This window comes from Mus caroli, chromosome 3 (assembly GCF_900094665.2).
Source record: "Mus caroli chromosome 3, CAROLI_EIJ_v1.1, whole genome shotgun sequence".
Taxonomy (NCBI): Eukaryota; Metazoa; Chordata; class Mammalia; order Rodentia; family Muridae; genus Mus; species Mus caroli.
In genome coordinates, this window is record NC_034572.1 from 124,926,999 (window position 1) to 124,949,835 (window position 22,837).

At 43.9% G+C, this 22,837-nt stretch overlaps 1 protein-coding gene across 5 annotated transcripts in view; it reads right to left on the minus strand.

Annotated features, from left to right (window-relative positions):
- Sgms2 (sphingomyelin synthase 2) overlaps positions 1-22,837 on the minus strand; it is a 76,801-nt gene that overhangs the window by 10,687 nt on the left and 43,277 nt on the right. For 4 of the 5 annotated variants that reach the window (XM_029474995.1, XM_021158894.2, XM_021158895.2 and 1 more), the window contains exons 2-3: positions 7,789-8,480; positions 2,482-2,599 (exon numbers count right to left, since the gene is read on the minus strand). In XM_029474995.1, the coding sequence (XP_029330855.1) occupies positions 2,482-2,599; positions 7,789-8,243 (573 nt within the window). In that variant the 5' untranslated portion in view covers positions 8,244-8,480. Of the gene's footprint in view, positions 1-2,481; positions 2,600-7,788; positions 8,481-10,559; positions 10,933-22,837 lie in introns of those variants that run through there. The other variant, XM_021158893.2, reaches the window with a different exon arrangement.

Below are 22,837 nucleotides of genomic sequence, written 5' to 3' on the forward strand. Positions count from 1 at the left end.
CAGGCTGGCCTCGAACTCAGAAATCCGCCTGCCTCTGCCTCCCAAGTGCTGGGATTAAAGGCGTGCGCCACCACCGCCCGGCTTATGGGATTCTTGAGTGTTCAAGCAAGTGGCTCTGTGACTATTTCTGTTTCTCTTGCCTTTTCTTGGGTCCTTTCCCCCCTGTTTGTTTGTTTGTTTGTTTTGTCCTAACTGTTGTGTCTGTGTTTGTCTTATCATATTATATTATATTTTTATTCCTTAGACACATGTTTATTTTCTAATGAGAGACAGAAGGGGGTGGATGTAGATGGGAGGGGAAGTGGGGATGAACTGGAGAGGGTTGAAGGAGGGGTTATATAAAAAGAAAATTTATTATAAATAAAAGATAAAAAACATATAATATGTATATATAAATTTTTTCAATTAAGGAAAGAGGGAAAAAGGACTTAAAAAGAAGAAAAAGAAAATCCCTTTGGCTGTCTTTAGCCGTGGTGAGGGAGGGAAAGCTGGCCCCAAAGGTTTCCACGGGAAACAAACACGTCACTGTCGCTATACAAAATGACTTTGAAAAATGACATTTCACAACTAAGCCAACTTTCACCTAGACACACACTGAAGAAAATAGACATTCTGGCTGGAATCCAAAGCCTGTGTGTGTTGTGTGTTTGTGTGTGTGTGTGTGTGTGTGTGTGTCTGTCTGTCTGTCTGTCGGTAGTAAATCATAAGCAAAGGACTTTACAAAAACATGAACTAGACAAGCAGAACCTTGATGGCCAAACGGCAAGAGCCCCGGATGCCACCCTGATAACTCTGTGCTGTGCGAGTTGCTGGTCTCCAGCCAGCGGCCTCTGTCCTCTCACAGTGAGAGGTCTGTGACATGCAAAGACCTGCCACTGCTCACTCTGAAAGATATTCAACAGCCCTGCCAACACAGGAAACAGGTAGCTCTCAAAGAGCCCTGTGGCCACAGGCAGCGAAGCAGCACTTGGAAGTAGCAGCTGGGTCAAATTTAGACCCAGCAGCTTTGACTCCTGCTCTCTATCACCATGGCTTCTTCAGCCAGACAGGAAGATGCATGTGTCTGTTTCACAGAACCAAGTCGCAGGCAACTGCAGCCTGCTTCTCGGGGGAGGGCCTGATCACTGACTGCGGTAGGTGACGAGTCCGGGAGGCTCTGTCAAGAGTGACTGTGGCGTGGCTACCCCAACAGCTTGTTTCCTGCCATGGCTTTGGGAAGCTGCAGCTCTTCCGTGAAGGGTGACCTTTAATCTGTGTTTCTATAATCAGTCGCCTTTCTCTGCTAACCTCATCCATTCCTGGGAAGGGTTTGCCGTCCTCTCTGCCGTGGTCACCTCACCACTGAACACACGGTAACAGTGTTCCGTAGTAAGGGCTCCTTAAGCTTCTGAACTCTCATGTCTTAAATTAGTTTCAGTCAAAGCCAGCCAGTGTTTAAATTCAACATGTACACCGTCTTAATTACAGACACGTACTGCTTTGATGGCTTTAGGAAATGACCGCCTTCCCAAACCACACCTATGTTTGGTAAGGGAGACGGCTGGCTTCTCCAGAACCGCTCTGCCTTCCTTCCCTCAACATCTGCTTAGTGTTCAGTGAAGTCTGATGTTAGCCTTCCTTCCCTCGTCCAGAAAGCACATGATCTGTAAGTTTCCATTTCATAAACCAGAGTGCACGGGCGTCTGAGGTGAAGAGTGGCCCTCCTGCGACTGGATGCTATGTGAGGAAGCTGTAACTTCGTTTCAGACAGCTTCCACAGCAGCAAGGCTACTCCATCTTTTCCAATGTATGGACGTCTGGCGCTCTCTTTGAGTTTTCTCTTTTAAGCCCTATCTGCAGCATTAGTACATCCTGTCACTCTAACCTGCAACAACGTGTCCCGAATTCAATGCCATCAATTCCACAGTCATAACCAGGTTCACGTTCTTCAGGCAGTGAGGACCTTTGCAGCCTGTGGCCAGACCTGCCGACCCTCCCACTACCTGCTGCTGCTTGACCCCAGTACAGATACATTGTTCTCCTGGCCTGCAGCTTTCACCCCTTCCATGGGGCTGACTCTCTCTTGCCCAAGTGTTTTGTTTTGTTTTGTTTTTTAAACACCTTTCCCTGACCTTTCTATAGAAAAATTCCTACCGTTTTCCTCCGACAATCACCTGAATTACCATTGTGCAAAACATTATGAATGTATTTATTATTTGCTGTTATTTAAAAGAATATAAGCCCCCCCCCCCACGGGGGGATGGGGTGGGCTGTGCTTTGTTCACTACAGCGGCCAGGACATACAGAATTCAGTCCTTACAGAATGAATGCTGCTGGACACATACACGTCTATGTGTCTATCTGTGTACAGCTAAAGCAGACTAGAGAGTATGCTAGGCTGCAGCGAATTCCCACGCCAGCATATGGAAGACTGTGCGATGGATGCACTGGGTGCTCTGGAATTGCTTTCCCGATTCCCCTGTGTGGGACCCGGAGGCTTACCTTTGGCGCACACTGGAAGTGCATTCCAGGCACAGGCAGCGTAGTGACGTACATAGTGACACAGCGGTACAGGTATAAAGTTCCCATGATGAAGAAGAACCTACGCCCCACGATTGACCTAAAGAAAACACAGCGGTGGGAGAAACAAGTTTACCGGTTGTTGATTTTGTTATTATTATTTATTTTTGGGGGGGGGGGGCTAGCCTGGACCACACTACATTCTCAGACTCATGATCCTTGGGCCTCGGCCTCCTGAGTGTTGGGATTACAAGGATTAAGCTACCACGCCTGGATCCAATATTTTAATCAATCAATGTTTAATGAAAATAGTGAATTAAAAAAATACACCTCAGTTTTACATTTTAAGGCCTGTGAGCTACCTACCCCATAATTCCATAGTAAGACTGGACTCCCATCTCCAAAAAAGATTTACAAGCTAAAGTACCTCTAAGTCATTTTGGGCCAGAAAGGGGTTAAGGATGTGGGCACAAAGGTAAACTTAAGAAAGAAGATGAGGCGCCCGTGTGGTCTCCTCGCCTAGTAAAACAGCTCTCTTTGCCAGAGAATTCAATGGGCTTCTCTCTGTTTTTGGTCAACTTGCCAATTAGCAAAACCCTCTAGAGAACACATCAGGGGTGTAAGTGAGCCGTGGCCATGGAGGAATCATGTAATGAATCAGGTGCCGTCACATAATTGGATACACAGCGTGCTGTGACACCTCATTAAGCCTCGTTCTGTAAGCGTGGTTTTAATTGGGACCATGCAGAGGTAGTCGGATAACTCGGGCGTGAGCTGCTTTCTCCGACTGCATAGGTTTTCAGAGAACTGCATTTTGAACATGTCCAAAGTTAGCTACGGGATTGACTTATCTACGCTATTAATGACTACGCTATTATCTTATGCTCTATTGATCTTTAAATGGTAAAGGAAGATAAAAGGGAGTGCACGGGTCAGTGTCGTCTGCCTTCTTCTGAACAAGATTGCACTATTATTTATTGAAGCATTAGTAAAGGATTGTTTATAATAACCACGAAATGGAAACAGCCTAAGTGCCCACAAGCGGGTGAATAATGAAGATGTCATGAGTCTGTATGATATAATATGATCCCGACATGAAAAGGAGTCCAGTTTTGTCACTGTGACAAGTTGGACGGAGCTAGAGGTCCTCATGCAAAGTAAGGCAGTCACAGAGAACCAAGCTCAGAGTAACTCCAGCCCTAAGCCAAAATGAACCACGTTGGTCTCGGTGATGAACACAGACTGGAGTTTGCCAGAGACTGGGGTGATGTTGTGTGTTTGAGGGGAGGGTATGAGGGAAGGTTGATCAACCTGTGCTAAGTTACAGGTAGGAACAAGACAGGGTGCTGAGATGGCCCAGGTAGCAAGATGGCTACTGTTAACAATGTGCTGTGTATCTCAAAAATACATTAGAAGGATTTTAGGTATTTCATCATAAGGAAAGTGGTACGTAGGCTGGAGAGATGGCTCAGTGGCTAAGGCCATTGGGTGCTCCTCCAGAGACCACAGGTTTGATTCCCAGTACCCACATGGCAGCTCACAACCATCTATAACTGAAATCCCAGGGGATCCCATGGCCTTTGAGGGCATCAGGCGTGCATAGAGATAGAAGCAGGCAAAATACCCACGTACAAAAAAATAACATAAAATTTAAATTACTTTTAAAAAAAGAAATGTGTATAAAGAGAGGCATGTTTAACTTGATTTGAACATCACATAATAAAACACTTATATGAATATACATACATAATGCCTCATTAAGGAATCCAATTTTGTATGTTTTATGTACCAGCTAAAAATTAAAAGGCCTGGGTATGTGGTTTAGGTGCTGGAATATTTGCCTAAGACACAAAGTCCTTGATTCAATTTTTTACATTGCATAAACCAACACCTAGCATTTGGGAGACAGAAGCAGGAGGAACAATAGTTTAAGGTCAAGACTAGCTACATAGTGAATGTAAGGCCAGTCTCTATCTCAAAATTAAAATAAAATTTTATGAAATTAAAGAGGAAAACAAAAGAGAGATTGGTCAAGAAATAAGGCAAAAAGCCCTTTCAACTGCACGGTTTTTACGAAGACAGTGAGTTGACCATGAGGCTCGGAGCTCTTCTGAATCTTCATTCAGTCTACACCTGTTGTTCTCAGACTATGACTGAGCCCGCTGACCTCCAAAGCCATGGCATGACTGCTTCTGGGTATGTTTGCGGGCAGAAAGGGTCTGTGGGCTCTCAGTTTTGGCTCTCGGTGACAGCCCCCTTTCTGTGGTTATGTCTCTAAGTGCCAGCTCTGAAAGCGGGGTTGAGTGGGGATGCAATTACCTACCCCCCAGTTGCTCGTTTTAACTTTTCTAGAACATAAAGTGTATTCATTCCGTGGGCTTCTCCCCCTCACAGTTCTCAAAGCGTCCAAACCACCACCGACCAGAAGACTCTTGAGTAACAGAGCGCCTCAGAGATGAGGAGGAGATATTTTAAGTTTGCTTCTCACACAGACCAAGGTCAAATTCAAGTAACGGTTGGGACTTCTAATTAAAATATGTACAAATAATCTATTTTAGTTCTCTGCCACCAATAGCTATTTTGAGAACATTCTAGGGTTCCAGGTGAGGGAGAAGATGATGAGGGATGGAGACAGTGAGATGGAAGTGTTTATTCACTGTATCCTTGGTCACCTAGCTTGTTCTTTAGTACAGAAAGGGACAGGCAGTCAGCAGTGCTGGCTACTCTTTCTTGGCTAAGTGAAAGCAATTCTCTTTGAGATTCAAGCCCAGGCACCACAGGAGTGCTGCTCTGAGGTGTGTCCCATACTATTAGACAATGGCAAGAATGGAGGAGAGCTTACTATGAGTCAAATATATTCATTCCTGTGTCCTGGGCCCAGAACAGAAATTACCTCAGGTGAAACGTTCACTCTCCAGTCTCACTTAGAAAAAAGCACCGTTCAGGGTCTGTTTTCCCTCATAGCTCATGAAAGAGAGAGACACTTGAGAGCTGCCACCATAACAGAGGGCTTGCCTGAAGTCCTGGGTACCAGCACCGAGAAGGAAAGAAGGGGCGGACTGAGAGAGCCTGGGAGGGGCTAGGAGTTCTTACTTGGATAGGGTATTGAAAGCAGGGTCATGAGAATTATCCCGCCAGTTACTAAAATACAAGGTCCAAACTGACTTCCAAAATGAAATGGCAAATCAGTGCTGTTTGTGATCTTAGTCGTGGGTATAAAGCACATGGCCTAAAGATGTGACCGTTTGTGGTTTTGTTTTCAATAGATAATTTTCTTTTTTTTTCTTTTTTTTGGTTTTTTTCGAGACAGGGTTTCTCTGTATAGTCCTGGCTGTCTTGGAACTCACTTTGTAGACCAGGCTGGCCTCGAACTCAGAAATCCGCCTGCCTCTGCCTCCCGAGTGCTGGGATTAAAGGCGTGCGCCACCACGCCCGGCGATAATTTTCTTTTTAACTGGCATGTAGTCATCACACATCATGTATAGGAGATAGTGTGAAATTTCAGCATCAGTGTATAAGGATCCAAGCAGGGCAGGGCCTAGCTTTCCCATCGCTCCTTTCTTGAATTTTAGGTTTTCCTTGTGTGCTGGGACTGAACCCAGGGTTTCATGCATGAGAATCAAGCACTGTTCCTACTGCACTACATCCCCAGCCCATGACCATGAGTGAGTCTGGACATGGTAAACTCAGGATGGCAACAGAAAGTCAGTTATAACCGTTAGCTCTCACATAAACCAGGAAGAGGACTCTACTGCAGAATGGAACCCAGTCGCACACTAGACTAAATATCTCTTCACTCCAATGTGACTATGAACAGTCTTTACACACAAATTGAAGGAGAAAGCAATCATGGAGAGCCCAGGCAAGCCCTACCGTGGTTAGGGTCAACCCCAGGCACTACAAAGAAAACAAATGGTCAACAGATGTATTCTTGCTTTTGGCATAAAGAAAGTCATCACTGGTCTGTGCAGAAGCAATTCATTTCTACTAAGTAAAGGGCAATAGATAGCTCTGCCCTTTACCCAAATATATTGAAGAAACATTGCGAGAGTCACTATAAGGAGATTGCTTTTTGGGTGGCTTCCGTTTATCACGCAAGCTTAGAAAACCTCAGGGTTGTATTTGGGGAAGGCTTTGGGAAATGCAGGATGAGTTCTAATCACAAAGCAACAGCCAGCTTGACTCTCTTCTGAAAGTGACCATGAGGCACTAGCTCTGTCTTTGAAGTCTGACTCTGAAGCTGTACTAAGGGAGCTTGCATGCCTCACGGATTTCTTTAAAGTCCCGGATTGTGGGTATTTCTGCTCAATCTTGTATTTTGTGGATTTAATCCGTGGGATCTAGTACCAAGCAAACACTAAATGACAAATGAGAGGACGAGGGGAACTGAGTGGCCTCCAATTTTGTGGACCAGAAGTCAGAATTCACACCGAGGAGCAGAAATTACCAAGCCAGAGCTATGTCCAACTTTGGCTTATCTTCAAGGTGTGCGAAGCCTGGCTTGCTGCTTCCCAGTTGGTACTGTTCTTAAAACAGGCTGGGGAGTGCAGGGGCTGGACTACGGAGCCATGTCCTCCTCTCTAGGTCGTGCCAAGAAGAAAGCAGGGAGAGCAAGTTTACTTTAGAAATTGAAAACCACCTCAAGCCAGCTCCGAATTCAGCTTCTTAAACAAACACTTGTTACTTTGTGTCTGGCCAGAAAAGGACAAGAAAGGAAAAAGAAAGCTTAAGAACTTTTGGACAGATATAAACTCAAAGCAGGCTGTTGACAGCAGACCAGCCATCCCATAATAAATTAAAACTGTCTTAGCCTGCTCTCTACTGCACTTGCCAACACATTAAGCCTTTCCCAGCTTTTTTTTTTTTTTTTTTTTGTTACTATGTAGCCCTGGCTGTTCTGTAAACTCTATGTCCATTAGGCTCCCCCAAACTCACAGAGATCCTTCTACCTTTGCCTCCCAAGTGCTGGGATTAAAGGCATTTCCAAGCATCTTAATTTAGGCTATGGCCCCACATCATGGGAAGCCATGCGTTGTACCTTAAATTGATAAACTGAGTCACCCTCCACAGGTCTGCTGTAACCTCCCCTCTGCTTACATACACGGTCACTCAGTGCATGCTTACGGAACAGTGGCTGCATTTATGCAATTCTGTCCGTCTACGCCTCCTTTCCTCAAATGCCTAGGAATAACTAAATACGGGAGAAACTGGAGAAAGCTGATTTTAAAAGACACATCATCTCTTTTCAAAACAACCCCAAACTCAGATACCTTATCAGTCAATACTTACTTGTACCGCAGAAAGAGCCACTGGGTGATCCATAACCCAACCAATACCATCCCGTTTATTTCTGATACAGAAAATGCCCATTTGACCCGGTCGAAGTAATCAAAAAACTTGTCTGGGAGCGGAGGGCTGAGCTCCTTGGGAGGGACCCTCTCGTGCACGACGGTGATCATGACGGTTGTCAGGATGAGGTTGAAGAGCGCATACACAAAGGCGATGCCTGTTTTCCACCACTCCAGGGGAAACTTGTTCTTGGAGTCGTTGGGCATGGAAATCTGGATGTAGTCCGGGTATTTTTTGGCACCCTTTCGTAACCCATTGGGTAAGGTCTTGGGTTTGCCCTTGCCATTTTTGCCCTCTTCCTCTCCAGCTTCGGTGGGGCTTGTGTAAGTGTTGGTGGAGTCGTTGGTTTGACTTTCCAAGTGACCTTCAAGTTTTGCTGTCTCTATGATATCCATTGTCCGCCACCCTTCAGGGCTAAAGGAGATGGTAATGTTCTTGGTTTCTGTGGCGACTTCTCTCTTTTAAATCCTTCTACTTGCGAGATCAACATGGACTCTTAGAACTGATTGTGTGCGCTGATACGAAATGTAGTCGGTGGCCTGCTGGTTCCTAGTCCTTCCATACAACAACCTGCTGTGTAGTCACCACAAGGAAGCTGGTTCTCTTTCCCACAGATGATGTTATTGTCCCTTCTATGAACAAGACAAAAAGGAGGTCAGAAATGGCTTGTCTAATTACCGACCATGTGAAATATAAACATACTCGAGGTAAGGGAACGAGTATCAAAGGTGCCTGCTTTACAAAGGTGTGTATCCTCAGAACACAGTCAAGGCTGCTGAGATTGAATTTATTTATAAGGTACTAGATTGCTTAATCTTCGAATGTTTGTCTCTCTTTGAGCTGATGTCAGCATGGATAAGAACAACTTATCAATCAACTCCCAGCTAATGCCTTCCAATAAAGCTGGGACTTAGGGACTTAACGTTTCAGACACTTCACAAGTTGCTAACCATGAAGTCATAATCCACCCGAACCTGCCTGGAGCCCGCACCACGCCTTCCTGATGCTGGCTCTTGTCTAAGAAAAGGGAACAAATGGCAAGACACGGTGGCTCACACTTCTAATGACAGCATTCAAAAGACTGAGGCAGGAGGACTACTGTGACTTTAAAGCCACCCCGAACTACATAGTAAGTTCCAGGTTAACCCAAGATAACATGTGTGCAAACATTTCAAAAATATAAATAAAATAAAAGGGTCAAAGAATTGAAAACCCCTGAACTGTTACTGTCGGCATTTTCCAGAACAGTCTGGTTTCTGACTTTCTACTTTAAACCCGATGATCTCTTTAGCAACAACTTTCATGAACAGATTGCAAAGCAACACATTTATTCAACATATTAAAACGTACTTAAAATACCACCACCTCAGTTTATCCCTTTATCTCCAGCGACACATACCGTAAACAAAGCCAACAACCTTCAAACTACCAAAGTAGAAAGATGCACGAAGCCTTTGCTGTGTCTCATTTGGGAAAGGGTTAGAAGTAGCCTTGGGACAACCTCCTAAAATTGCCACAGGAAACTGAATTCTATCTTGATACAGTCAGCAGAAGTTTTCTCGAAAGCGTCCCACTTGGGGCACTTACCTACCACGGCTGAGGACAGGTGCCTTTGCTTCACACACAGGCTCCAAGGAGCAGACACTTCTAACTGCAGGGAGGGAAAGCCCGCCACTCTTATACTGGCCCGCACTATGGCCCAGCTGTTCCCAATTTAGGAAAGCAGCATTTAGCCAGGCCACCAGCCCAGCCACCTGAGGACTTCTGAAACCTTGTAATTAGTCTCCGCCCTGAGCACACTGTACAACTTTAGGGTAGCTCTTCCAATTTTAAAGGCCTCCTTTTGGGGGGGTAAATATGGTTAAATTCAATTTAGTGACAGCTAAGCCATTATTTGATGGATAAAAAAGAAAATATAAGTGGTACAGAAAATACATCCAGCTATTTCCTTGAAACTACTATAGTGGCAAGGGGATTAACTACAATAATGTATTGTACTTGTATTTTAACACTTAGGGATGTAGGGTCAGATTAAAGGGTTTTTTGTTTTTAAAGACAACACAGGAACTAAGGAGATGGCTCAGTCAGTAAAATGCCTACTGTGCATGCACAGGACCTGAGTCTGGATCCCAGGAACCCACTTAAAAAAATCCAGGCAAGGTGGAGCATGTCCATAACTCCAGCATGCACACGGGAGTGGGGATGGTGGCTGGAGAAAGGTGATCCCTTGGGCTCACTGGAAGCGAGCCTAGCTGAATGAGTGAGATGCAGGTTAACAGGCCTGTTAATCTCAAAAAGTAAGGTCTAAGGAAGACATCTGATGTTGAACTCTGGCCTATACAAGCTTGATTACCTGTGAGAATGCAATCTCGTGTGTGTGTGTGTGTGTGTTTGTGCACACAGCATGCACACACACATACACACTTATCTAAAAGCACCTAGTTTAGTTGACAAGGCAGAGAGCCAGGACAAGGCTGTGGGAGACAAAAAAAACATATTCACATTGTGAAAGAAAAGAGCTGAGATGACCAGACCACTAGATAAAAGGTTAGGTTTATTTGTTACTCACCCCTCTGCTCTGACAAGAAGCAGCTACTTGCAGATACAGCCTACCCTTGAGAGAGAAAAGCCATCAGGGAAGTCGACCTGGTTTTAAAAAGACCCACAGAGGATGTGTAGCCATGAGGGGTCACCCACTTCCAGCAGCTCACCTTCCTCTTGTCCCTGTGAAAGTCTCCCCAAGTACCAAGATCCTAGAGGGAGTGAGGAAGCCAGCGTTCCTCCGGCCTGACCAATGTTCTCTTCGGTGCCTTTAGAAAAGGCCGTGGGAAGAATGAAGGGCCTGAGGAGGAGCCTCAGCAAGCTAAATCCAAGAGCAACTCTCTCTACCATGGATCCCTCCTGAGGAAGATACCCAGGCCCTCAAGCAGCGATGGCTGGCGTCTACCCACTCCAACCTAGTTGACTGAACATGTCTAACATTCCGCACGTGCTCCTAGCCTGGTGATCATGCATCCAAGAAGCTTCAACTGAGGACAGACAGGTGGCCTTTGTAAGGCAGTCATCTAGTTCTAGAACATAGAACGTTGAGAAGAACATCCAATCACTCCTTTCCCCCAAGAGGAAGATCTTCGGCACCTACCTACCTCAGGGGACTACTAAGGACTTGACTGAAATAATGATCGTGCCGAGGGTGAACCCTTGGGAGGAACTAGAGGAACCATTCTGTGAGCCCAGTACCCACTGCTTGTCATTAGCGGAGGAATTGATATTTTCCTTGGGATTTCATTAAGGTTAAATACACACCGTATTCATCCGTGTTAGCCAACCTCCAGACTCAGTGTTCATTGCGAAGACAATGACTATACCCTGTTCATTCTTATAATTATCCCTCCCTATCACCGCCTGAGAAAATGACAAAGGCCATCCTGGTTCCTCTTTGAGTGGAAATTCACCTGCTTGGGTTACCACGCCAGGCCACAAGCTAACGCCAATCTCTCTGAGCACCATGTAACCTAGATAACACTGAGGTAGTCTAAGGTCTTTACAAACCCATCTAACGCCCTCGTGAAAGCAAATGCAAGGAGCAGAGATTTGGTTTTAGCATGCTGAGTCTATTGATGTTTTAACTACAAAGTAGGACATGTTACAGAAACTTAAGCACTGTTTAAAATTAGGAAGGGATTATAGTAAAATAACCCAGAAGCAATTTTTTTATCTTCTATGTATGGGTGTTTCGCCTGCATGTATGCCTGTGTGTCATGCACGTCCCTGGTGGCCAAGCAGGCTAAAAGAGAGCATCAGATCCATTGGAACTGGAGTTATGAACAACAGTGTGAGTCGCTGTGTAAAAACGGGGATTGAACAGAGGTATTCTAGAAGAGCAAGCAGAGGTCTTGACCGTCGAGCCATCTGTCTCTCCAGCCCCACTCTCAGAAGCACACTTGAAACTGATGGTCATCTTGGAGCTATGGCTCTGCAGTTAAGAGCATCTGCTTCTCTTTTTTTTTTTTTTTTTTTTTTTTTTTTTAGACAGGGTTTCTCTGATAGCCCTGGCTGTCCTGGAACTCACTTTGTAGACCAGGCTGGCCTCGAACTCAGAATCCCTCCTGCCTCTGCCTCCCCAGTGCTGGGATTAAAGGCGTGCGCCACCACGCCCGGCATGAGCATCTGCTACTCTTGCAGAGGACCTGAGTTTGTTTCTCAGCACCCATATTGGGTGGTACACAACCACCCAAGACACCAGTTCCAGGAGATCCAAAGCCCTCTGTGCATACCTGCATACATATGGTACAGGTACGTACATGCTTTCACCACCTATACACACAATTTTTTTTTAAAGTAATGGAGTGAAGCAACAGGGACATTGGATCAATTTCAGTATCTATTTTGCTGGCAAAAGGTATCCAGTGCTAGGAACTGGAGTGGTACCGCTATGCTCTCTCGGTGTCAACATCACGCTTAGCTGTGTTTTATGAGACGTGATATCTTGTGGAATGCATCTCACTGCTGCTTGGCTTTGCACTGTTAACTTTAGAATCCTTGGTTAAATTATACATCAGATATTGGGTTCCTACATTTCATGTCTGTCCTTTTTACTACTGAACAGTCTTCTACTCAGTAAACCAAGAGCTTATTTGGCTTACACTTCTACATTATAGAAGTGTAATAAGTGACTCTGTAGGCAATCAGGACAGGAACTCAGGTAGGGAAGGAACCGGGAGGCAGAAGCTGATGCAGAGACCACATTTGGGGGGGGGGGGTTGCTGCTACTGGCTTGCTCCTCATGGTTAGCTCAGCTTGCTTTCTTATAGAACCCAGGACCACCAGACCAGGAATGACACTACTCACATGGGCTAGACTCTCCCCCATCAATCACTATTAAGAAATTCCCCCGGGCTGGAGAGATGGCTTAGCGGTTCCAGAGGTCCTGAGTTCAAATCCCAGCAACCACATGGTGGCCTACAACCTTCTATAATGGGATTTGATGCCTCTTCTGGTGTGTCTGAAGACAGCTACAGTGTACTCATAAACATAAAGTAAATAAAATCTTAAAAAAGGAAAAAGAAAATCCCTTATAGGCTTGCCTATGGCCAATATGAGGGAGGCATCTTCTGACTGAGGGTGGCTCCTTTCACGTGACTTTAGCATGTGTCAAGCTGGCATCAAGCTGTCTGGCACACCAAGGCAAGTGAGCAATGGAGATGTTAATGAAAGGCACAAACCATGTACATGTGAAACCAGACTTCTCACGCACATATCAGCCAACTGGAAGATCTATTTACAAATTAAATGCACATGCATCTTTTATGACACACCCTATAAAATAATCAGCTTGGAAAACCTAATATAAATAATATAAATATGCTTGAGGTCATCAAGCTCCTGGATTTGTACCCCACGTCCAAGGACAAAACTGTCCTCAAAATCTCATAATTAAGAGACGATATTTGGAATTTACATGAAGAAGACAGCGCTGACCAGAAAAGAAAACAAAGAGCACCCACCCCTGCAGGAAGGAGGCGGCGACGGTAGGTATGCAGGTGAGGGTTTGATACTGTCGTATTCATACACCATTTAGTCATTCCATTTTAACAATCCCAGTAGGCTTTCTCCGAGTGCTCTGAAGAGTTCTGAAGTAGGAATTTAAAATTGGCAATGGCATAGGTCCGGGCTGTTGTACCACACAAAGGGACTGCCGTTTCACACTTTCACTGATTCCTATGTTGAGGGTTTAGCGCACACAGCACCCCTGCCTCCCAGTGAAATAAGAAGCATACAAAGTATTATTTTCAATATCCACAGAAAAGTTTGCAAATAGCTACACATTGAACATACGGGACAAATCCACAGAACTGTGGATTCCCTCACCGTCAAAAAAATACTGTGTGGTGAGACAGTTGGATAGGTTGACTCCTCCTAATCTGAAAAACTCTGAAATATTGAAAAAAAGTCTAAATAATCTTGAGCATTCTCATGACTCCATAACTCTCATGGTTCAATGCACAGACATTTGGTTCCTGTATAAAACTATTAAAATACTGTATAAAATTACCCCCAGTTGCATATGTAAGGTACATAGAAGAGTAAATAAATTTAGAGTTAGGCTGGGATTCTACCTCTGAGAAACATCATCACGTATATGCTAATGTTCCAAAATAAAAAAATTACCCAATCCAAAGCATTAAAAAATTTTTTGCTTTGATTAATGTGTATGCTACATGTGTGCAGGTACCTGGAGAGGCCACAAGAGGGCGACAGATCCCCTAAAGCTGCAGTTAAGCCATTTTGAGGGGCTTAATGTCAGTTGTCTTAAAGGCAGCAAGCATCCTTAAAGGCAGGGCTGACCTCTCTGTCTCTCTCCACCCTTATGTCCCCCCCCCCCCATAGAAACCTTTCTGATCCTAGGCTCTTAGGATAAGGGAGGGCAAACGTGTTTAATAACTGTAAGGTTACCAAAGAGATACATAATTACTAAACTAGTGCAGCATATAGCTAAGGGGGAATTCAACCTAGACAGACAGTAGAGCATCAACAATTCCTAGCAGGGGGTATACAATAAACAAATTGGGAAAGGGGGCATGGGATACAGAGTCGGGGTGGCAAGCTAAGGTAGGACTTTGGAAGGCCACTCACCCCCAAGGGCCTCCTTCAGCAGGGCTGATGGGAAGCTGGGTTAACACATTTGTAGAGGCGATGTGGCATAAAGTCCAAGGTCGAGAAAGGCTCTGTTTATTAGACCTGTAAATCTGCCCTGCCATACATGTGATGCCTTTATGATAAGGTATATTAACTGTGTAAATACAGCTTTAAAAATCTTATCTAAGTTTATGTGTGAGCTTTAATGTTTAAAAGAATTTAAATGTATTAAAGATAGATGCTAAGCCTCCATCAGAGAAAATCTTATCCTACAGAAAGCTGAAATTACAAACAAGCACATGTTCATATCGAGCTCTATGGTGCAGGGGACTCTACAGTTTAAGATTAGATCTTAGGGAACTGAAACAAAGAAATACCTACTGAGGTTTCAATAGCCCCAAAACTTTGTCAAACCTGACCAAAGAAAACTCATTAGTCACCAGAAAGCCATTACAGAAGCAGGCACTGTAAAATAGCTAGAAAATGCAACGGGTTCGAGCACAGGTTACTGCGTGTCAGGTTGTGTGTTGGTGTCTGTTTTAATCACTCACAACTACCCTAGGAAATATTGTAAGCTCAATTTAAAAAAAAGGAAAAAGGAAAAGGAAAAGAGACAAAGCGAGTTGCCCAAGGTCAGAAAGGAAACAGCAAATCTTAAACCTGATGGAGGTTTAGCATCTATCTTTAATAGATTAAATTCTTTTAAACATTAAAGCTCACACATAAACTTAGATAAGATTTTTAAAGCTGTATTTACCCAGTTAATATACCTTATCATAAAGGCATCACATGCATGGACGGGCAGATTTATGTCAGGACTCTGACCTCAGGAGGTTTCTCTTCTTTACGGCACACTACTGACTCCAGGATATGACACTTTTAATAGGTGTGCGATACAGTCAATGAAAAGACCAAGCAACAATGATCAGGTTTGCTTTTGTTTGTTTGTTTGTTTGTTTGTTTTTCCCACGACAGAGACGTAGGAAAGTTCTCTAAATAGCAAATATCAGTATTGAGGCTAGGCATGGAACTGAAGGGTAGAACTCTTGCTCAGCATGTGGGAGACCCAAGGTTCAATCCCCAGCACTAGAAAACAACACACACACACACACACACACACACACACACACCACGCGCACACACACAATCGTTTTGGGAGAGCAAAAGGAAATTGCTAACAGCTTGCCTAGCATCTATATTCACCACAGTAATTAAATTTAGTTTCATTAATAAGTCACTGTTAAATTTATAATACAGGTATATTATTATTCTATGTTAACAGGATCGGGATGGACGGAAGATTTCCTGACTTGAAGCTTAAAGAGCAGGACATCCTAACTTTGAGCTTCACGTCCCCGTGAAACTCCTGAAGAATAACACAGAGCTCACAGCTGCAATGGCACTTTGTGAGGAACGTGACTCCACTTCAGAAGCAACCACAATTATTTTGTTATTTTAAGGCTGGGCTATGTGTGGCTTGTCTCTAGTGCATGAAGCCATGGGATGGGTCCCCAGCATGTCACAGACTGGGTTTGGTGACACACGTCTATAATCCCAGGGCTTGGGAGGTGGACTCAGGGGAGCTGGGCCCTCAAGGGTTATCCTCAGCTGCACGGCAAGTTCAAAGCCAGCCTGTGCTGCTTGAGACATGACCCCAAAGCATACGTTTGTCTTATGATTGTATCAACGAGTTCCTGAAAACTCATAGCCAAGCCACAGCTTATTGAAAGCTGTCATGTGCTTTAGGACGCTTTGCCAACAAGCATAGCTTGTCAAACACCTGCCAGATCTCAAGTTGTCTTGGTTATTTTGTGTTTTGAAACAGGGTCTCTCCACATATCCCACACCTGCCTGGAACTCCATATGTAGCCCAGGCTAGTAAACCAGTGGTCCTCTTGGCTTAGACTCCTATGTGCTGGAACTACAGGTTGCCACCACTTCCAGCTTAGATCCTAAGTTTTAGACACCCACGAGGTCCTACCTATTTTCAATAGAACATTATTCCAAAATTAGGAAAGTTGGCTCATTAAGTATCTTGCGACACTTTATTTTGTAAATACCCTTAGACATTTTTTTTTTTAAAAGATTTATTTATTTATTATATGTAAGTACACTGTAGCTGTCTTCAGATGCACCAGAAGAGGGCGTCAGATCTCAGTACGGATGGTTGTGAGCCACCATGTGGTTGCTGGGATTTGAACTCTGGACCTTCGGAAGAGCAGTCGGGTGCTCTTACCCACTGAGCCATCTCGCCAGCCCCCCTTAGACATTTTTAACGTAAAAAATATAACTGAAAAGCTGATTCTAGTCAATTCTATCTGCCTGTAGTAATGTGGGGTAAAATGTGATAGAGATGAGATGTTTTTCCTTCTGGAGTATACATTTTAAGGTGGATGGGTTATTTCAGTCTGTACCTAGTCAGTATGAGAGAAAGAGAATTAGTTCCCATCAGTAGAGATGGGAGCTAACCTTCTTATCTGGGACCACAGGCAGGACTGGAGAAAGGCCGCATGCAGTTTCAGAGTTTCTCTCTGAGGCAACAGACTTGTTCCAAAACTAGACATTCATGATCCTTGCACAATTTTCTAACTTCCTAAAAATCATTAAACTTACACTTAAAACAAGGAATTTTATGGTACTGAGCTACAATGCAACTTGCCCGTTAAAAACTTATCTAGGCTGGGCATGGTGGCGCACGCCTTTAATCCCAGCACTCGGGAGGCAGAGGCAGGCAGATTTCTGAGTTCGAGGCCAGCCTGGTCTACAAAGTGAGTTCCAGGACAGCCAGGGCTATACAGAGAAACCCTGTCTCGAAAAAAACAAAACAAAAACAAAACCAAAAAAAAACGTATCTAGCCTACAGGACTAAATGTTTCCTAAAAAAACCCCCAGAAAACCAAGGAATATTCCACACTCTGGCGTCCAGGCTTTTGAATCCCATTACAGGGCCAGACTGAGCAGCTGGGAATTTTGTTAGCAGTGACTCAGAAGGATCATACAGTTCCGAGTTTTCCAGAGACCAAAGCAAAAAACAAAACAAAACAAAACAAAAACGAAAAAAAAAAACAAAAAAAAACCTATCTCGTGAAAAGCGAACCTCTTTAGCTAAAATTATGTAGTCTGTCTTCTCCCACCGCCACAAAGCAGTATGAAGTGACTCAGGAAAGATGGGCTTTCCAACAGAGTTGATCAAAAGTCACTCTGTGTAACGGAGCTTTTCATCATCATCATCATCATCATCATTTCTGCTGTCAAGCTAACTGACCCTGGGACCCCCCAGACCAGCAGAGCACTCTACCACTGAGGCACACTCCAAACAGCACCAATAAGATTAGGCTCAAGTAAAGCCTGTTCTCACCCAAAACTGGTCACTTTAATGGCTGAAGTGAGTCCTTACCCAGAGCAAATGTTTGCTGCGCAAGTTTGAAAACAATCACAGTACGAGGAGCGTTTTAGAGAGAGGAATCATCTGTAGTGGGAGACCAGGGGGACCGACGGAGCAATTGTGTGTGCTCAGTAAATGGCACTGTGACGTCGCTTCACTGAGATCTGACTTGCAGAGCATTCCATGGGATATTTTCAAGTTGGATGTCTTTTGGTAGACTATTTTCTGGCGATATATTGCTACTGGTGACTGGATTATTCTATCTACTGTCTCTGATTCTAGTGTGTGTTATACAGAGAACTATTTGTAGTTAGAACTAATAGAACTAACTACTGTAGCAGAAGAATCTTTTTTAAAAAGATATATTAGTGTATGTGTGTGCATGTTTTAGTGCATGTGTGTGCATGTGTGTGGGTATGTGTGTGCATGTTTGTGTGCATGTTTGTGTGCATGTGTGTGCATGTGGGTATGTGTGTGCATGTGTGTGCATGTGGGTATGTGTGTGCATGTGTGCATGTCTGTGCAGTCAAATGCCTTGGAGTTGAGTTATAGGAGAACCAAGCTTTCCAGCCAGAAGCAGCATCTTGATGGGAAGGGAAGACACAGAGAAGGACCATTTAACAAGTCCTGGTACAGCAGGAGGCACCCAGTGATTTAGTGAGGGTGGACTGGAGGGAGGGTAGGTGAAGGAGTGAGTGAGGGTGGACTGGAGGGAGGGTAGGTGAAGAAGTGACTGATGGGTAGGCTCATAGATTCGACAAAGCAGAACCTGAGTGATCTAATCTCTAATTTTGTCAATGTATAAAATATTAACTAGTACAGATATTTTTTAATAAGTTCCTTAAATGTATCCGGCATTGCCTGTTCCCATTCACTGGTCAAACCATAGCATTCAGTACCTGTTTAGTTAGAAATACTGGCCTGGGGGTGCAGCTGTACCAGCGAGGTCAGCTCTAAGAGCCTAACTGAACCACAGGGATAATTAGCTGCTTATACAATCCCAGGTCTCCTTAGACCTCCAAGACTTATATACCTAGAAACTGATTCCTTTAGGTTTTAATATTCTGTAGAGAGAGGCTGTAAAAATTTACCTATTAAAGTGGGAGGTTTATGCAAAGTATGGTTAAATCATATTTAATATTTAAGTCATATGTTAAGGCCAAAGCTTCTTCCTAAGAATAGTGGCTGGTCCAAGAAATAAAGCGAAACAGAAACCTAAACCTTATAAGATGAGAACTGCTCTTTCTAAACAGTAGGGCCTCATTCCAGGCACGTCAGGATCACCATCAGAGGCAATACTACACTTCCTGGTCAATAGCAAAAAATGATCAGACCTGGAAGCATTATTTTATTATAAGAAAATCAACAGAAAATAAAAACCCAAAAGGATTAGCTCCTTTCAAATAATTTTATAATTTCTACTTTAATATAATTTCCTTTTTTATGCCTTTTGGCATACTGCCTAACGATTCCTCTCTCCACCACGTGGTAACTAATAGAGTTCTTATGTCACACTACTGCAAATGGCCACACAGGATGGTATAAGGATGCTGTTGAAAGAAGTGTTAGAATAACCTCTCAAAAGGAGGGGAAGGAGATGTGGTGTTGCCTGCAGGTTGTACAGGGAGTCCAAACATGCAGCTGTCTTTGAGTTATCACTGTGCTCGGGGGTAGGCTCTGTGGTGACTTTGAGTCGGCCATGCTGACGTAAGGATCCCCAATTTCAAGTCCCTGTGGCTCGAAGGGAAAGAAAGGTTTCCTTAGGCTGTCATTGGTGCCCACTCTGGGGTGAATGGATATCTGCTAATGTGTCCTCAGGGAAAGTCACACAACACTGTTTTCATGAGGAGAAGAGTGACCAGGAAACAAACGAGACCTGGAAGATCCAGGAAGGATGGGACGTCTTACATTTCTCATTTGGTTATGCCAAGCAACAATGTCTTCCACGAATGAAGCTGCAGCCAATGCAAGACTACTCACATGGTCTATGCTACCTGCAATGTCTTCTCAAAGATGCAGGCCTGCGGGTTATGTAAAGATGTGTTGGTGTGGCTGCTTAGGCAAAAACTACTGTGCAGGGTGGTCTAGCCTCTAAGAAGTAACAGCTTCCCTGAGCCTGTGGAGTAGTGCTTTATTTATTTAGATAAATAGTCCATGTGTGGTATTTATCTAAATAAAATATACATTGCGTGTGAGTTTATTATATATAATATATAGGTTTTTATAGTTGAAATTCATAGAATTTTAGCTATCCCCTCTCAATGAATAATTATTTCTTAGAAGCACTAGCCTGACTAACCTTCCAATCTGGGTTTCAGACATTAATTTCTTCAAGTGACTTAATAATGATTGGTTATCTGTGTTCCCCAAATTAGAGTCCCAGGTTTCCCAACCTAATTCAATATTCCTCCGAAGAAAAGGGCACATTAAAGGGAAAGAACAGAGATTAACATTAGTTAAGGTATCAAATCTCAAGTTGGACAGAATGCTATTTAAACAATTTAAATGAATACAAGTGACAGTGCATTGGCTGGTTCTGTGTGCCAACTTGATACCAGTTAGCATCATCAGAGAGGAAGGAGCCTCAGCTGAGGAAATGCTTCCAAGAGATCCAGCTGTAAGGCATTTCTCAATTAATGACTGATGGGGAGGACCCCTTATGACTGGTGCCATCCCTGAGCTGGTGTCCTGGGTTCTATAAGAAAGCAGGCTGAGCAAGCCAGAAAGCAGCACCCCTCCACAGCCTCTGCATCAGCTCCTGCCTCCTGGTTCTCGTTCTGCTTGAGTTCCTGTCCCAGCTTCCTTCAATGATGGACCATGATCTGGAAGTATAAGCCAAATAAACCCTTTCCTCCCAAGTTGCTTTTGATCACAGTGTTTCATCTCATCAGTGTTAACCCAATGACTAAGGGAATTATCATTTACTATTTTGGATCATTCCAGGAACGTATCTTAAAGTACCCCCTACAAGCATAAAAATGTTTCTCCTATAACCCCAGATTAGATGACTTTAACAAATGATTTTTTTTTACTATGAAAATGACTGTGGATTTTTTATATGCTCCTTTATAATGGATTTTTAGAAGTCTGTTTATTGTTGCATTTACATAACATCAGGGCTGACCACTGTATATTGGAGAACCAATCAGGAGGCTCCTCTGTGAGATCAGCCTGTGCCACACAGTGCATCCCAATAAACACAAAGTCACAACGGTGGGACTGGTTACCTTAGAAAGAGATGGATGTATATTTTACATAAGTAGCTGTACGGTCACTGGAAAACTCATCAAATGAGAGACACACTTTGCTTTTTAACCATTTTGTATTGAGAAAAGAATAAGCAAGCAGTGTGTCTTAGGTTCACTACTGATAAAGATAAAAATGGCTGTCACTATTTAGTAGACGCCAGGTCCTCAGCACTGCTGTGGGCACACAGAAAGTCTGGAGACACCCAAGATGCCTAAAAACAGTGTATCGCACCCTGTACATAACGCTCAGATGGAGCCAAGAGACGGTGCAAGACCAATGCTCAGTTCACATCAGGAAGCTGAAAGATGTAATTCCATATATAATCTTATTTCAATGAAATTTAATTCTCATTGACGAGGCCACATAAATAAACGCACTTGGCTATAAATAACCACTTGATGATGTTTCAGTGAAACTCTGCCTCACTCCTCCCTGTAGAACCAAGAACCCAGAAAATGAGCTTTTGGTGTTTTATGCATGTTCTGAAAACACCTCTTTCAAACACACGGAACAGATTTTTAGAAACAGATTTGTAACAAGCACCTTATAGGAAACTGGAAGTCCACTGCCCACACTTTATGGATGAAAGGAGGGCATTGAGACTGTGCATACGCATATTCCAGGGCATCTTAATGTTAGCAAGAGACTATGGTGACATTATCGAACACCTATTTTTGAATCTTTCTGCACTGAAAAAAATAAATTTCACGACTCAAACCTACCAAAGTGGCTCAATTCATTCTTAGCACTGACTGAGCACTAGATAGGAGTTTTTGCATACAGCAGGTTTGAGGAGACATAGGATGGCTACAAATCACGCTCTCTAACCTTGGACATAACACTTATCGGGCTGAGAAAGGTGAGGGCCACCCAAGAGCTCAGAGAGCCGGGGCTGGAGAAGGCAAAGGTTTACAGCTGCCCCAAACCACACTGCCATTTCTGCCACCAGAAACCTAGCTCCTCTTTGTCTCTTTTCCCAGTAAATTTTACCACCATCTACCTACCCACTCAGGATTAATAAAACTGTGGCTAAGCCTCAGCTCACCCCCCCCCCCCAACACTCACTCTGAGTCACTTTTTCATGTTTCCACTATCCAGGTACTTATTGTAAAAAATGAAAATCCCAGCTGCTTGAATTACCAAAGATGACTCAGGAGCCTTCTAGCTCAGAGAGGCAGCACCCAGTTGACCTTCCTCCTCGTCCCAGAAGGAAAAGGCTTCCCCTTTTCCACCCTGTCTCAAATACCCTTCCACCCAGAGACCCGCCTTTCTGTTGCTCATTCTCATTACTTCCTCTCTTGACCTAGGGTTGACTTTATTTTGCGCCTGAATTAAAGGTATGTGCTAGGGTTGGGTCACACTACAGGTGCTTGTTTTCAGTAAACAGAAGGCCAGAGGATCAAAGGCTGGAGCCATACCGCAACTAGAAAGAGTTCACAGTCTTGGGGTTCACAATGTGACCAAATGTCCTGCAAGAGCTTCCCTCTCAAACTGAGTTCAGTTCGGAAATGGCTCCCCTTCTACAGGGTGGGACTGAGTTCAAACCTAGCATCTAGTGACAGGAGGCTCAAAAACAAGCTGGTATGGTCCCTGAGCACCAGGCACTGCTGGTTCTTTGTACAGTGAAAGCATTGATAGGGATCAGATAGCAGAGAGCAGCTCACTGAGGCAGAGAGAGAGAGAGAGAGAGAGAGAGAGAGAGAGAGAGAGAGAGAG